We start from the raw sequence: 16,205 nt of genomic DNA on the forward strand, positions 1-16,205 counted from the left end.
CAGTGAAAGTTAAAAATGGCCGGCACAGATAAAATAAGCATTCTAACTGCCTCCTCCTCTATGCTAGTCCTCAGAGTTGGCCTGCAGTTAACTAATTAATAGAAAGCTTCTGCTCCCTGAATCTGGGAAGTGGTTTTTTTTTGTTTTTTTTTTTTGATCTGAATTTCAACCACTCCGAGTTTGATGAACTCAAAAGTAGATTAAGGTGGTGGTAGGTCCACACATTGGAGTCTGGCATCCCTCCTAACTTGATGGTCTTTAAGTAAATTTTTTCCAGTTGTTCTACCTGTATGATGATAATAGCTGGCTCAGAGTTGTGGGGATGTGTTCAGCTACTTGTTTGATGTTAGAGCCACACAGTTTTAAGCCTAAACACCTATTTTCTGATTTTCATTTTAAGACCTGAGGAATCAAATCAGTAGGGGAACCCCATTTTGTCAAATGGAATGTTGAGCCAGACCATGATGGGAAACTTGGTCTCTGTCAGGCGAAAGTCGGATTGGCTGGCCGGAGCCCTCTCTGGTGCCCAAGCCAGTGAGGGGATGGGCAGGTGCGTGCTGTTCCTGCTGGGCTTGCCCTTAAAGATGGCTTCTCCTGGCTGAGAGTCAGAAATGACCCCTCAAGGCTCTACCTGCAGACACTGAAAGCTCTGGGGGGGGCAGTAACACGCATGGTCTTCCTCCAGCGACGCCTACCCTCCTGAGACAGGTCTTCGTAATACTTCAGTTCGCCTCATTGACGTCATTCAGATCATCCACCTCCTTGCTAATCAGTGCATTTCAGCTACAGGAAGGTTTGGTGACAGACTGGCAAATGTGGCCACCTACCATTTACTTTCCTGAGGCAGATATTATTCCAGTTTCACCATCTTTTATTGGATACAAAGCCACAAATTCAGATGCCCATTGGAGTCCTTTTAAATACATACGCTCGGGTACATTCAGCAAAGGGCATCTATGGGCGATGTGGAGCAAAGTGCTGGGATGGTGGTGCCTGGGTGGGGCAGAAAAGTGGGGCCAGGGGAGGCCCCCTGGGGGCTGGAGGTACAGGCACCACTTCAGAAACAAAACCAAAAGTTGCTGTCCACCCCTCTGCCTGATGTGTTTGGGGTGAGGAAAGCTCCCCTCTCAGCTCAGGCCCACTGCACCTGGCTGTTTAGGGAAGGCATGGCATGGGGGCCAGCTGTGGAGGTCCCCGCCAGCAGGGTTATGCGAGCCAGGCCTACTGGGGCCAGCCACAAGGCGAGCCTGACCCTGAGCGCTAGGCCTTTGCCAGGGCAGAGCTGAGGCCGGGGCCCCTGCCAGCAGTGGCAGGCGAGGCTTGGACTTGCAGCGGGGAAGCCTGCCTGATTGTCGGGGCAGTCTTGGGACTGGCCAGGGTCCCAAGGGGTTGGGGTCAGACTAGGAGCTGGTTGCCTTAGTTGGCCCTGGTATTCTGATCTTTATCCAATCCTAACTAAACCTTATCCTCAGGCAAGGCTGCAGATGAACACACTTGTCCAGGAATATATATACACACACACACACGTTACACAGCAGTATATACAGAAACGGGGCCTGGGAAAAGGCTGGGTGAGAGAGCACAGCCACCAGTAGGGAGAAGTGCCCTGGGGAAGGGAAGCTCCACTCCTCAGGGACTGATGGGTTGGGACAGATCCTAAAGCATGAGTTAACTCCTCCAGGGGCTGGGCCTGTACCCAGTCCCCAGCTTGTTTTCACCCCAAGCCCACCAGGAATTGGGTCTTTGGCACCAGTAGTCACTCTGGAAAGATCTTCGGCTTAGCACCCGAGAGGGACTAGGCATGGGCGGCTCCCCACCCACAGCCCAGAGGACCGGAGGGCCAGGGGCCATGCAGAACCCAGAGACAAAGCATGGAGTCATGCCTTGCAGCAGCAGGACTTGGGAAGGAGGCCGCCTTCCCTCCCCAAGCCCCACCCCAGCAATTCTTGAAGGACTGGCTCAAACTCCACTCTGCCTTGTAAAAGCAGCCAGGTGGTCTCCTGGCCAGTAAAAGCCATGGTTCTGGGCGGCCCACTTTGTCTCCCTCAGGGACCCAGATACATCATCTCCTTTGTTCTCTGCCAGTGCTGTGGGCAGGCAGCCTGAATAAAGCATGATGTCCTTAGGACAAACACCCCAAGTCTCCCAGGCACTGGGCTGGCAGGAGGTGGTAAGGACACCGAGTGGCCATCACCCATGGGGCCTCTACACCAGCTGGGTCCCCTGGAGCAGGGCCTGCCTTGGTTTGCTCTCCCAGATATTCCTCTGTTTTGCATCTCATCAGATGTGATATATGGAAGAGGACTCCCCTTTGGGTGAGTGAAAGATGAGGTCCCCCCCAACTCAGGGCTCATCCCCCTGAGGAGAGGCAAAACTACCATCAAGCTGGTAAGGACCTGTGGAAGCCTGCACACCCAGCAGGTCCTCAGGGCAGACATCCAGGCTGGGGCACACAAGCCTATCAGTCCCAGGTGTGCAGTGGGACACACTACGACCCATCTGGGCAGGGGCTTGGACCTACGCACTATGCATCCCTCACACTCAGCTGGAAAACAAAGGATGGGGGACTCGGTGGGTTTCTGGAAACAGCCCAACTCACGGAGAGGAAAACTTCCCACCAACAGGTGAGGGGTGTCCTGTTCACCCGGCTGCCCCCCGTGCTGGTGATACTCAGCGCTGCTGATCAGAAGGGACTTAACCATCAGGCCTTTCAGCACCACCTTCCTCTCACTCGAGCTCGCTGCCCGTGCGCCCTCACCTTTCCCAGAACTGATGGCAGGCATTCCACCAGACATCTTCCCAGGGAGATTACCCAAAGCCTTGTATTCAGGGATGGAGGCTTCCTCGGACAGAAAAAGCCCCTCAGTAGACAGGCTCAGGCCAAGCAAGGCATCCCTTTGTGCTTTGTCCGGGAGACACATGGAGGGCACCTCCAGTCCTGGGGTCACAGGAAGCAGGGGCTGTGGCGGGTGCAGCTGGTAAAGCGGAACACACACCCAGGGCAGCCAGGCCAAGTGGACCTCCACCTCCCTTCCGGTCCCAGAACAGAGGAAAGTTGTGCTTCTCCTTCATGATTCCTGGGGACAGAACTGGGAGGTTAGAGTCAACAGAACCAGGTGCTCTGGGGTGGGGATGCCACACAGCCAAGGCTTCGTGCAGGACTAGATGGAGATACCGACATGCTACCCTTGGCATTTGGAGTCTTCAAAGGATAGGGCCAGAACAAGTCACAGGAAGAAAACAACAGAAAGAGCAAGACACGGCTGTGTGGGGAGCCAGGAGAGCTGGATACACTTCTGAGCCTGTGAAGGTCCCAGCTCTGGAGGCCTTGTTGCAGGGAAACCCAGGGTGGGTCTTGATGTCCTGATGCCAGGTTGCAGCAGAAAAGTTGGATTCCCGGAAAGGACTGGGAAACTAGAGAAGCCCGGCCCCAGCCAGAACCTAATGTTTAGGGCCGAGAGCCCATCTTACAGCAAGAGAGAAGGAAACCCTAAGATGAAACCAGATTAACGTTTGAAAGAACTTTCCAAATGGAGGTTGGCAGGACCCACGGCCTTTGTGCCACTGTGGGAGGGCTAAGAGGAGGAACTCGGAAGACCTGAGTCTTTAGAGCCATAGTGCCAGGACCTGACCCTTTGGGAACCATGCAAGGGTCAGTGAGAGCCTCCATTTGCACTCTAAGCCAGTGATCCTGGTTCAGACCCCAGCACTGCCCCAGGCAGAAGACCCCCCAACACAGCCCTCAGCCCATGGACCACTGGAGACTGAAGAGGGGGGACAAGTCTGATGTTGGGGCTCCTTTTTGGGCCCCAAAGGTGTGGCTCCCCACCAAGGCCACATCTTCCAGCAAGGTAGCCGGACAAGGAAGCAAACTAAACCACCCCTCTTCCAGCCTCCTCCAGGCCCCAGCAGAGGGCAGCCAAATGATTCCCTCTCACATGACCTTGGGGACCCAAAGGCCATCAGATTCCTGTCCAAGCACCCAGATTAGAAGTATACTCCTTGAGGACAGGAACTGCTTCTCACTGCTGACAGCATTTCCCAGAGCTGGGACCTGGCCCCTCCAGAGGCTCGGGATTGGTAGAAGGTATAGAAACATGCGCCTTGTAGCTCTGAATTTAGTTCTGGTGTGTCATGGGATATGTGGTGGCTGGGAGGAGTCTTGTCTTCTCTACAGCAGTAAAAACTCAAAGTTTTCTCACCCTGGCAATATCCACCCTTGGGAGGCGTGGCCTGGATGTCTCGGGGAGAAGTTCTGAATAGATGTCTTGCCCTTCCAAGCCGACCCCACTACCTCACTGAACTCCCTACTTCCCACTTTCAGCTGAGCACATCCCCAAGACCCCTAGGGTTATCCCTGGAGATTATGGACCCAGAGCCCTGGCAGGCTGCCTGAAGGGGATGCCCCGCAGAGGGCTGGGACTGAGCAGGGGGAAGAGAAGAGCCTCTGGGCCCAGTCTGAGCTGCCTGTTGGAGCAACCCCTCTGGTCTGGGGCCTGACAGAGGCTCCCGACCAGGAGGCTGGGCCTCACAAAGGGGAGGCCTGCCCCAACAGCTTGAGCAGCCAAGGAGCCACTGGTGGTTACTGCAGATCCTCAGGGTGATGACACCGAGTGCTGGTGGAGACTCAGCTCTTTGCTGGCTGTGCCTAGAGGGCTGCTCCGGATGGGGGTGGGGTGGAGGTGGGGGACAGCTGTCCAAGCCCCTGCCCTGGAGAGGGCCTGAGTCCTGCTGTCCCAGCAGGAGGACAAGAGACTGACAACCTCTCTCCCAGACACCAGGGATAACACCAAGCCTCCAAAAGTCTAGTCCAGATCAGGGTCCCTCTGGAGGTCCAAAGAGCGCGGCTGGCGTGGGGCTGGCAGGGGCCCTGCCGCCCCCAACCCGGGTTAGCAGCCTTCCACCTTGATGTGCAGGATCTTAGAGAAGCCGGGCCTCCGCCGTAGGGCCTGCGGACCAAACCTGAGTTAGTTCCCCTCAGGGCAGACAGGCAGAGCCCTCCCTTCAAACACCCAGGTCACAGTCCCAGCCGCAGAGTGCCCTGGGGGTCTCGTTCAGAGCCAGCTGCTCACCTGGAGCTTTGTTACCATGTCCTCAAACAGCTTCTGGGCCTCAGGACTGCTGGGCTCTTTGAAATAATCGGCAATCCCAATCTGAACCACAATGGACTTGAGGTTCCGGCAGATACCTAGGAAAAGATAAGTGAGGTGGGGCCCATGTCTGACCTGGGCAAGAGGCCTGTCTTCTCTCCTCTTACCAATCAATGAAATCAGAACACTGAGGGACAACCGCGTGCTAAGCACTGGGAGCAGATCCACGCTGCTCCGGGCACCCCTGGACAAGGAGAGAAAGAGCGTGAGGTTTCAGAGCACAGGTTGTGGTGGACTCTGGGAGGACGAGTGGATGACAGCCAGTTGTGCAGGGGTTCCAGCAACTTCGCTGGCAGAGGGGACCGTTGTGCTATGGTCTGGGCATGTGGAGATGAATTACAGGAACAGAGTAGCTGAGGTGCAGCTGCTGGGTCTCGGCCCAGCCAGAGTACTGGAGGAGTGGAGGCAGGGAGCAGATCAGTTGGGAGCAGAGGGCTTAAGGGACTGGATGTTGCCATGAAGTCAGGGGAGGAGGAGCGAGAAGGTCAAGAGGCTGAGAGGATTCTAGAAGTTAAGATTTTGGAGGCCAAGCAGTTAGTTCTGATGGTCAGCCCAGGGCAGGGCCATGAGATTGAAGGGGAGGGAAGAAGAAGATCCTGGCGATGATAAGAAAGTCAAGGAACCTGCAGTGCTCAGGATATGGGGTCCTGCCAGGGGCCAAATAGTCCCCGATGAGGGACTCACTTGGGTATGTGCAGCTCAAGCTGGGTACCTGCATCCTTAATGAAGGTGAAGGAATCACAGGGAGGGAGTGGGGGCTGGAGGGAGGTAGGGGCCAGCAGAGGCATGCTGAAGGCTTCACCCTGAGAATTGTCCTGGGGGGCTAACACACATTATCTCATTAATCTTCCCACCCATTCAGCTTAGAATTCCACTTAAAAGATGGGGATACAGACTCAAGAGAAGTACAGTAACTTGCCCAAAGTCACACAGCCAATAAGCAGTAAAGACAGAATGGACATGTAGGTCAGTAAGTTCCAGAACCCGTCTGTTCAGCTCTTGCCCTTTGCTGGAGGCTCACGTCGGGGTAGATGGTGGATGATACTGAAGAGCCCATGTCTCCAGCATGGAAAGAGCACAGGGCAACACATGTCCATTTGGCTGAACTAAACCATTCGGGTCAGACGCTGGCAGGCCTTCAGTGCCACCCTGGCCTCAGAAGGCACCGGTGGCAAAGCCAGGGCTAGAACCCTGCTCACCCTGACCCCAGTGTTGGTGTTTGCTGACCAGGATCAAGAGGGAGTTGGCTGCGCGACCTGCTGACAAGACATGGTAAGAGTTGACAGTGGTGCCCCACCCCTGCTCCCCATCACTCACTGTTGAAATGCAGCAGGGCCTTGGGGGTTACGGGGGTGGCTGTGAGCACAAGCATCTCCAGGCCCTTCAGGCCTTCCCGGCAGACCTCAGCCGCCACCTCCTGGGTGATCTCCGACACGTGGTCCAACTCCAGCACCTGCAGCCGCATGCAGTTCCTTGCTAGGAAGAGGGAAGGAGAGGGGAGGGCCTGCTGACAAACACCCAGGTCACTTCCTGCTGCCACCCACACCATCGCCCGAACCCCGCTAGGATTTCAGTGCTGCACCCATGCCTGCTTCCCATCACCCCCTATGCCAGTCCCATGGAGAGACTCACCGAGTGATGCCAGGCCCTGCACCCCACAGCCGGCACCCCCGACCCCCAGAGCCCGGAGGTGGGGCCAACAGCGACCGATCATCTGTAGGCAGCGGTTACTGAATCGCATGGGCTGCTGGCTGGAGAATGGGGTGGAGGGAGGGTCGTCAGGGAGCCCCTGGCTGCATGCTATCCTAAGCCCGCTCCTCGGTCAAGACCCACCCCACAAGGTGAGGGCCCCACCAACCACCCAACTGTTCAAGTCAGAAACCTGGGATCTTCCCTGACTCCTCCTCCTTCACTTCCTGCCAAGACCTGCAGATTCTGATTCCTCAACAACTCGTGAACCCACAGCTCAGACCACAATCAACATTCATCTGATTATGCAGCTAGTCTCCCTGCCAGTTCATCCAGTGGCTGCCGAGAGCCACTCACTCCCACATTCTCTCAGTCAGTCAACAAAATGCTTCTCAAGTCCTGTCATGACTAAGAACAACAGAGCTGGGCCAGAATTCACCTGCAATGTGGGAGACCTGGGTTCGATCCGTGGGTTGGGAAGATCCCCTGGAGAAGGGAACAGCTACCCACTCCAGTATTCTGGCCTGGAGAATTCCATGGACTGTATAGTCAGTCCGTGGGGTCGCAAAGAGTCGGACATGACTGAGCGACTTTCACTCACTAACTGGGGATAGAGTGGTGACATAAACACATGGACCCTGCCTCCAAGAGGTACGCAGTGTAGGGGAAGACAGAGAACATTCCCAGTCTGGTATAATCCCATTTGTTAAGAATCAATGCAAATAAATAGAGGAAAACAACAGAATGGGAAAGACTAGAGATCTCTTCAAGAAAATCAGAGATACCAAAGCAAGATTTCATGCAAAGATGGGCTCAATAAAGGACAGAAATGGTATGGACCTAACAGAAGCAGAAGATATTAAGAAGAGGTGGCAAGAATACACAGAAGAACTGTACAAAAAAGATGTTCACGACCCAGATAGTCACGATGGTGTGATCACTGACCCAGAGCCAGACATCCTGGAATGTGAAGTCAAGTGGGCCTTAGAAAGCATCGCTACGAACAAAGCTAGTGGAGGTGGTGGAATTCCAGTTGAGCTGTTCCAGGTCCTGAAAGATGATGCTGTGAAAGTGCTGCACTCAATATGCCAGCGAATGTGGAAAACTCAGCAGTGGCCACAGGACTGGAAAAGGTCAGTTTTCATTCCAATCCCAAAGAAAGACAATGCCAAAGAATGCTCAAACTACCGCACAATTGCACTCATCTCACATGCTAGTAAAGTAATGCTCAAAATTCTCCAAGCCAGGCTTCAGCAATATGTGAACTGTAAACTTCCTGATGTTCAAGCTGGTTTTAGAAAAGGCAGAGGAACCAGGGATCAAATTGCCAACATCTGCTGCATTATGGAAAAAGCAAGAGAGTTCCAGAAAAACATCTACTTCTGCTTTATTGACTATGCCAAAGCCTTTGACTGTGTGGATCACAGTAAACTGTGGAAAATTCTGAAAGAGATGGGAATACCAGACCACATGATCTGCCTCTTGAGAAATTTGTATGCAGGTCAGGAAGCAACAGTTAGAACTGGACATGGAACAATAGACTGGTTCCAAATAGGAAAGGGAGTATGTCAAGGCTGTATATTGTCACCCTGTTTATTTAACTTATATGCAGAGTACATCATGAGAAACGCTGGGCTGGAAGAAACACAAGCTGGAATCAAGACTGCTGGGAGAAACATCAATAACCTCAGATATGCAGATGACACCGCCCTTATGGCAGAAAGTGAAGAGGAACTAAAAAGCCTCTTGATGAAGGTGAAAGTGGAGAGTGAAAAAGTTGGCTTAAAGCTCAACATTCAGAAAACGAAGATCATGGCATCTGGTCCCATCACTTCATGGGAAATAGATGGGGAAACAGTGGAAACAGTGTCAGACTTTATTTTTCTGGGCTCCAAAATCACTGCAGATGGTGACTGCAGCCATGAAATTAAAAGACGCTTACTCCTTGGAAGGAAAGTTATGACCAACCTAGATAGCATATTGAAAAGCAGAGACATTACTTTGCCAAAAAGGTTCGTCTAGTCAGGGCTATGGTTTTTCCAGTGGTCATGTATGGATGTGAGAGTTGGACTGTGAAGAAGGCTGAGCGCCGAAGAATTGATGCTTTTGAACTGTGGTGTTGGAGAAGACTCTTGAGAGTCCCTTGGACTGCAAGGAGATCCAACCAGTCCATTCTAAAGGAGATCAGCTCTGGGATTTCTTTGGAAGGAATGATGCTAAGGCTGAAACTCCAGTACTTTGGGCACCTCATGCAAAGAGCTGACTCATTGGAAAAGACTCTGAAGCTGGGAGGGATTGGGGCAGGAGGAGAAGGGGACGACAGAGGATGAGATGGCTGGATGGCATCACTGACTCGATGGACATGAGTCTGAGTGAACTCCAGGAGTTGGTGATGGACAGGGAGGCCTGGCGTGCTGCGATTCATGGGGTTGCAAAGAATCGGACACGACTGAGCGACTGATCTGATCTGATCTGATGATCCCCCAATGGCTTCCCAGTGCTTTCCAGATAAAATGCAAAAATCTAAATCTCTTAGGCAAGACCTGACCTTGGCCCAGCCTTCCTTTCCACACTCACTGCTCGTTGGGCCCTGCCCACCACTCACAGCAAACCTGCTACTTCCCTGAACACTTCATCACTAACAATCCCCAGCAGCTGCCACGCACTCGGTACCAGGGACACAGAAATGGACATTCACAGCCTCTGCCCCAAGAAACATGAGTCTGGTGTAGACTGAAACATAGAGAAATTATTGTAAAATTGACTAGTTAGGGGCTAGGACAAGGTGCAAGAGGAATGGAGACAGGGGAGCAGTAACAAACTCTGAGTGTTAGTGATGGGATATTGGGGACCCGTGAGGTGGTGTCATGAAGAGACAGTCTTGCAGGGCACGAGCAGGGAATGAAAAAGCCTGGTAGTTTGAGAATTCCAAGTAGAGCGATGAATGATCTCATACCATGGATTCTCTGAAAACCAGCTCTTTTGTGTATTATACACTGACCTCCCTAACTGCCTTTCACGTGTCAAACAAAGCTGGCCATCAGGCCAGCGTTTCTGAACACTCTGTGGGCTCTGCAGCCTTTAGGCACACATCTCGTCTGAGCCAGCTGCAGGCTTAATAAGATCCACAGATCCTTGATACCACTTTTACTCTGCAGTTGAGAAACTCAGGCACGACCGGGTAGCCCAAAGTCACACTGCCCGCAAGCCAGGCCATGATCCCACGTCTGATTCTGAAGCCTAAAGATAGACTGATGAATGTGAATCTGTCACCCCAAACAGCACATGGAATGGGCCCAGATCTGCTGGGTCCTCAGCCCCACTCGGGGCCCAGCCCTGCCCATCCCCACCGCGGCCTCGGCTCACCAGGGGTGAAGTGGTGCCACCTGGAGGGAGACGATCTCTCTGCAGCCTGCGCCCAGGGCCCAGATGACCTCATGGCCCACTGGGTCTGTGGCACTTCTGTTGAAAAGACAAAAGCTGGGGCCACCCATTCTGGAGGCCTCTGCTCCTTTCCTTTGGGCCTCAGAGCTCTTGGGTCCTTCTGCCCCAGAGCCCTGCGGGGAGGGGGGAGGTATGTGTATGCAGAGCCTGGGGATTCCTCTGGCCAAGGCCTCGCCTCTAGCAGTGGGGACCCACCTGTAGGTGACGGCCTGCAGGGCGCGGCAGTAGCAGCTAGCCAGCCACAGCGAACGGTCAGTGAGGATGTTGGGGCAGTGGGAGATGCGCAGGATCAACAGATTTCCTCCCGCTGCCTTCAGCAGAGACTCCAGGCCTGCCTCCAAGCAGCCCCTGGGGACGGCCAAGAAGTCAGGGCACTGTCTGCAGCCAGATCCTCCTCCAGAAGCACCCTGACTTCACTCTAGGTCCGCAGCCCAGGAGCAGTGCCCCCACCCCCACCCCATGGCCTCACCGGGTACTCCGGGCATACTCCTCTTTGCTCTCCTTCTTGCCTCGCTGCCGGGGCTTCAGGTTCTGCAGTGTCAGCGAGTGGGCCTGGGTGCACCACTGAGCCAGCATTGCCAGAAACTGCAGGAAGAGAGGAGTTATCTGGGCATAATGGGATGTGAGTCTGGTTGGCAGGAGATGAACCAGCTCCAGGATAGGAGGCCTCAGGAGAACATTTCAGGGAGCCAGGTTGAAACTGGGGTGTGGTAAGCGTTGCAAGGACAAGACCTTGCAGGGCTAGACTCTGCCAGGGAAAAGATGGGGTCACAGCAAGGGTGACTGGGAGAGCAGGACAGCAGAGAGGTACAGGCACCTTGGAACAGACGCGGGCGTTCTCGAGCAGCACCCGGGTCCAGACGGCGGGGTGGCGGGCCACGAAGCGCCAGTCCCGGCAGACCTCGGCGGCGTGTAGCAGAGTGCGCGTGTCCAGGTAGGTAAAGATGCAGAACAGGGCAGCTCGCATCTTGAGGATCTCCGGGCTGATGACCTCATTGGAGCGGGAGGGGCTGCCCCTCTCAGCTCGCCGACCCCGCCCACTGCCTCCCTCGGGGCGGGCTGCACAATACCACAGGGTCAGAGGTCAGTGTGGGGGTTACACAGATGGGGAGCTGGGGTAGGGCCGGAACTGCAGGAGGAATGGGCATGACAGAACCATGCTGGGGGACCAGAAACTGGGGAGGAGGGACAAAGGGCCTCTGCTTCCCCCTCCACTGCATTAGCCCCCTCCCTAATTTTGCAAATTAGAAAAAGGTGGCCCTTCCTCAAGTGAACTTTCTTTTTAAGGTCGTGTATCATGACACTGTGCAAAGTCATCCCCTAGAGGAGGCAACTGAGCGATTGGAGGAGGGAAAAGGTTTGGATAGAAACCGTGCATCTGTGAACAGAAGGCAGGTGAGGTTGCCCAGAGCAGTCACCAGGCACAGCCGTGCACCCTGACCTGAGCTTTCTGCCCCCGGACCCACCCACATACACATGTGGCCCTGTATGGATATGGGAGAGGACTTGCCCCACTGGCCCCTGGCTTCACTTTGAACTCCCAACTCCTCTCCTATGAATGTCACATGAATGGATACCTGTGTCCCAGCAGCTCCTGCCCTAAGCCTGCAGGGCCCTGTACATGTGGGAAGTCTGGGGCAAGGGGAGAGGCGGTGCAGGAGCCCAGGAGATTTACTGCCTCAGCCCTGCGTGCCCTGAGAGCAGTCAGCACCAAGGAAAACCCAGTCTCTTAGTACCCACCCCCTCAGGACTCACCAGAGAGGCGGCAGCTGCTCACCGGCCCAGCCATAGCAGGCCCGGGGCGGGGGACCTCCGAGGGGCCCTCAGCCTCTGACTCGGTGGTTCGGGAGCCCACGTCGGAGACGTCACCTTCCTCCCCTTCTGTGCTGTGTCGACGGGGTCTGCGCTGCCAGTTCTGGATGGCCTGGCGCCGCAGTCCAGAGCTGCGAGGGGGCTGGGCCCGCTCCGAGCCACCATTGGCAGCCTGGACCCGCGTGCCTAAGCCCCCGGGGCCGCTGTCCTCGGGGGCCCCCTCTTCTGGCCGGGGCAACTCCAGACTGTCACTGTCATAACAACCTGAGCTCTGAGATGCAGCTGGGATGCGACTGGAGGCCCTGGGGTGGGGGGTGGACCAGACGGTGAGGAGCAAAGGGTCCTAGGCCTGCCCAAACTCTCCATACCACCTGCCACTGGCCAAGGGCAATCCACCCACCCTACTGTCCAAAAGTCCCCTCTGAGTGTGGAAAGGCAGACAGAGGTGACCCAAGGACGATGAGGGAGGAGGAGAAGCCAAGCCGCAGAAGGGCCAGCAGAGCAGTGGATCTTTCTAGGGGAGGGTGGGCTGTGCGGGACGGGCCAGGCCCGTGGCTTACCCTGTGCTGGGAGAGGAGCCATGCCGGGACACTGCATACGTGCTAGGCATGGCCGGGCCCGCGTGGTGTTCTCGCTGTGGGCCCCCAGAGAGGGAAGGAAAGGCAGGAGGCAGAGGGGGCCAGAGGATGAGAAGGAGCGGGAGAAACAGGGTACAAGATGGAGATAAGAGATGGGGGAGAAGAGAGAGAAAAAGAAAAACAGTTGGGAGAGGTGGACAAGTAGACAGACAGACAGCCTGGAGAAGCAGGCTCACCAGCCCCCTCCCTGTACCCACCACGCACCCCAGACCCCGGCTTGTGGCTCCTGGGTCTCATTTGCAGAGATGGGCAGAGGTGAGCCCCTGCCTGAGGCCTGGGGTTGCTGGATGGTATCTCACTACAGCCTCAGGGAGGGGCTCCCCTATTCCTGGACCCCTACTTCAGGCCTGCAGTCTGCTCATGGGGAAGAGCCAAAGAAGGAAGCATGGAGTATCAGAGGGAGATTCAGGCATGTGTGAGGCAAGGTGGTAGGGGTCAGCTGGGCAGGCAAAGGAGGGAAGGCAGGTGGGCACTCACCATCCTGCCTGGGGCCCGGGTACTGGGCCCAGCACCAGCTCCCCCACCTCCGCGGCCCAGGCTGGCACTGGGCGTGCTGCCACAGCTGCTGCTGATGACCTGCAGCTGCCGCTCAGCCCGGTCAGCCCGCTCGAGGAGCTCCTCGATGAACTGCTGCAGCCGCAGCTTGGCACTGGCCTCCCGCGCCGCCGTCTCCTTCAGGAACTGGTCGATCTGCACCACCTCCCTGGGCCCAGAGCAGTCTCTTACCCGAGTGCCCTGGCCTGGCTGCCCACCCACCCGCTGGAGGAGACCCAGAACAGCAGGGAAAGACAAGGGCATGCTGGCCACAGTGTCTGCTCGTGGTCACATGGGTACACGCAGAGCACACCCAGGAACACTGCCCACACAACAGCACTTACAGAAATGCAAGTATACACCCCTAGTCATACGTTCACACCCCACCAACCCAGACCCAAGCACACAAGCAGACACTCCTGCTCCCCACAGAAGTACTCACAGGCACGTTCAGTCACACACAGCCACCTCCTCCCTCCAGAAGCCCACACACAGCCAAGAAGCCAGCCCCGCACACTCATGTACACATATTCATGTAACGTTCATCCACAGGCATGCACAGACTGAGGCACAGTCCTACCAACACATTCAAACACACACACACATTTTCAGAAATGTTCTCAGATGCAGAAAAGCACACTTATAGTTGCACCAACCTCCAGGAGTTGCACAGATACACAGCATACTTAAAAGAGTCATTTGAGTATTTACTCTCACATGCATTCATAGTCATTCATGCATCTATTCAACATGTATGGGCACCTTCTAGGTGTTGGGGCTACAGCAGTGAACAAAGCAGGAAAAAAATCTCTGCCCCCATGGGGCTTATCACGATGGGGACAAATAACATCTATGTACTTCATGAGTCTACATTTGAAGACCAGAGGAATGAGGAGAAACCCAGCAAAGGCTGAGAGGAAGCCAATAGAAAGAGATGGAAATTCCAGGAGAGTGTCTTAGAAGCCAAGTTAAAAGATATGTTTCAAGGATCAGCTGTATCAAATGGCTGCCAAGGGGCCAAATAAGAAGACGACTTGGCCTTTGTAACATGAAGGTCATTGATGACACGGAGAATAACGATGGAGGTGGACACCTGATCAGAGTGGGTTCAAGACAGAAAGTGGGGAAAGAAATCGAAGACAAGGAGAAAAAATATTTTCAAGTTTTTCTCTGAGGAGGAGAGAAAAGAATGATACAATAGATAGGAAAAAACCTGAGGAGGGAAAGGGAAAGGAGAGAACTGAGCCTTGTCTTTGGGTCGGCAGAAGAGAAGAGTCTGGTGTCACAATCAGGAAACAGCCTTGTCAAGGAGCAAAGAGATGGACGAGAAAGATTCACACACACGAACGCGGTCACACTGTCATGGTCTCAGGGTCCTAAACACACACCTTCATGCCACTCTTGGCCCCACGCGCACCACCAATACATGCCCGTGGCCACAGAGCCGCGTAATTCGGCCGCACCCACAGCCACACTCACGATGGTGGCGGGAACACAGTGATGCCATCACCGACTCTGGTACGTTCGCGGACACACCCACCCACGGGGCCCCGTGGGCCACTCACTGCTGCTTGCGGCTCAGCTCCTGTTCTTTGTGCACCAGGTCCTGCTTGAGCGAGGCCAGCAGCTCCACACTCACGTCCACCTGGCGCGAGAGCTCGGAGGCGCGCTCCTCCAGCTCCTCCTTCTCACGCCCCAGCCGCGCGCTCTCCTGCCGTGCAGTCTCCAGCTCCGCCGCCTTTCGCTCCAGCTCGGCCTGCAGCCGGCCCACCTGGCCCGCGATCTTCTGCTCCACCTCCTCGCTCAGCCGCTCCAGCCGTCGGTCCACCTCCAGCTTCTCCAGCGCCCGGATCTTGAGGCGGGCCAGGCCCTCTTCGTAGGCCACGTCGGCGGGCGAGGGAGACGCGGGCGAGGCGGACGCGGGCCCGGGGCAGGGGCCAGGGCCAGGCCCGGGCGGCGGCGTCGAGCACGCCGAGGAGGCCACGGACTTGCGGGCGAACAGCTCCCCCAGCGGGATCTCGATCTCGCGGAGTGCGTAGCGCGCGGCGGGCACGAGGCCCGGCTCTGCCAGCTCCTCGCAAGGCAGGCCGGCCGGCACCAGGTCGCCAGGAAAGTGGGCGAGGGGCGCGTGGTGGTGATGGTGGTGCAGCAGGTGTGGCGCCGCGGACGACTGCCCGACTGCCTGCTCCTTGCCCTGAAAGGAAGTGCTCTCGAAGACCTCGCGCCGGGCGCCCGGCACGGCCAGCAGGGCGGCGGGCTCGGGCGCCAGCGGGAAGGCCGCCGCGGCGCCGTCGCAGATGCTGTTGGTCTTGGAGAGAATGTAGAGCGTCTCGTACGTGTGGCTGTATTCCAGGTGCGCGCGCAGCGACGACAGGCTCCGGAAGCGCTTGTGCTCCCCGCAGCGCGGGCAGCGGTAGGGCAGGTCCAGCGAGGCCATGGCCCCGCTGCCCCCGTGGCGCCCGGGCTCCACCGCGGCCGCCCTGGAGGTCAGCCGGGCGCGCTCATGGGGGGACGCGGGCGAGCCCCCCTGAGGGGTTGGGCAGGCTCAGGGCGCTGGCAGCCAGGGGCAAGGAGGCTAGAAGAGAGGGAAGCAAGCCTTAGGAGGGTGGTATCCCTCCCCACCTCCAACCCGTATTCCCCACCCTTGACGAAACTGACTTCCCCAGAAAACATGTGCCCACAAGAGAGGGGCAAGGGGAGACCAATGGCCAGACCTCCCAGAGGAGACTGGCCTGCTCCAGTACCTGCGTGAGGGCTGTGCATGTATGAGAGTGAGAAAGAATGAGAATCCTCTAAGGAGGGAGGGGGGGACAGCATTAGTTTTATTTATAATAGTAACAACCTGGACATAACCGAAGTGCCCATCACTAGTAGAATGGATAAATCGTGTTATATTCATAATGGGATGTTACCCAGCAATAAGAAGGAACTGTTGGTA

General features: G+C 56.0%; 1 protein-coding gene across 1 annotated transcript; it reads right to left on the minus strand.

The window, feature by feature from the left end:
* Window positions 1–850: 850 nt before the first annotated feature.
* On the minus strand, window positions 851–15,828 carry FBXO41 (F-box protein 41). Its single transcript, XM_086327611.1, has 12 exons — window positions 14,833–15,828; window positions 13,211–13,436; window positions 12,656–12,729; window positions 12,039–12,397; window positions 11,101–11,342; window positions 10,753–10,868; window positions 10,479–10,631; window positions 10,206–10,301; window positions 6,783–6,901; window positions 6,468–6,626; window positions 5,073–5,188; window positions 851–4,949 (listed from the first exon to the last, which is right to left on the minus strand). Exons 1-12 carry the CDS (start codon window positions 15,702–15,704, stop codon window positions 4,890–4,892), a joined length of 2,592 nt encoding a protein of 863 aa, XP_086183737.1. The 5' UTR covers window positions 15,705–15,828; the 3' UTR covers window positions 851–4,889.
* Between the last annotated feature and the right edge of the window lie 377 nt (window positions 15,829–16,205).

The sequence above is a fragment of the Bos grunniens genome, chromosome 11 (assembly GCF_055505025.1).
Source record: "Bos grunniens cultivar Pamir isolate PY7600 chromosome 11, Bosgru_T2T1.0, whole genome shotgun sequence".
In the NCBI taxonomy this organism is placed as follows: domain Eukaryota; kingdom Metazoa; phylum Chordata; class Mammalia; order Artiodactyla; family Bovidae; genus Bos; species Bos grunniens.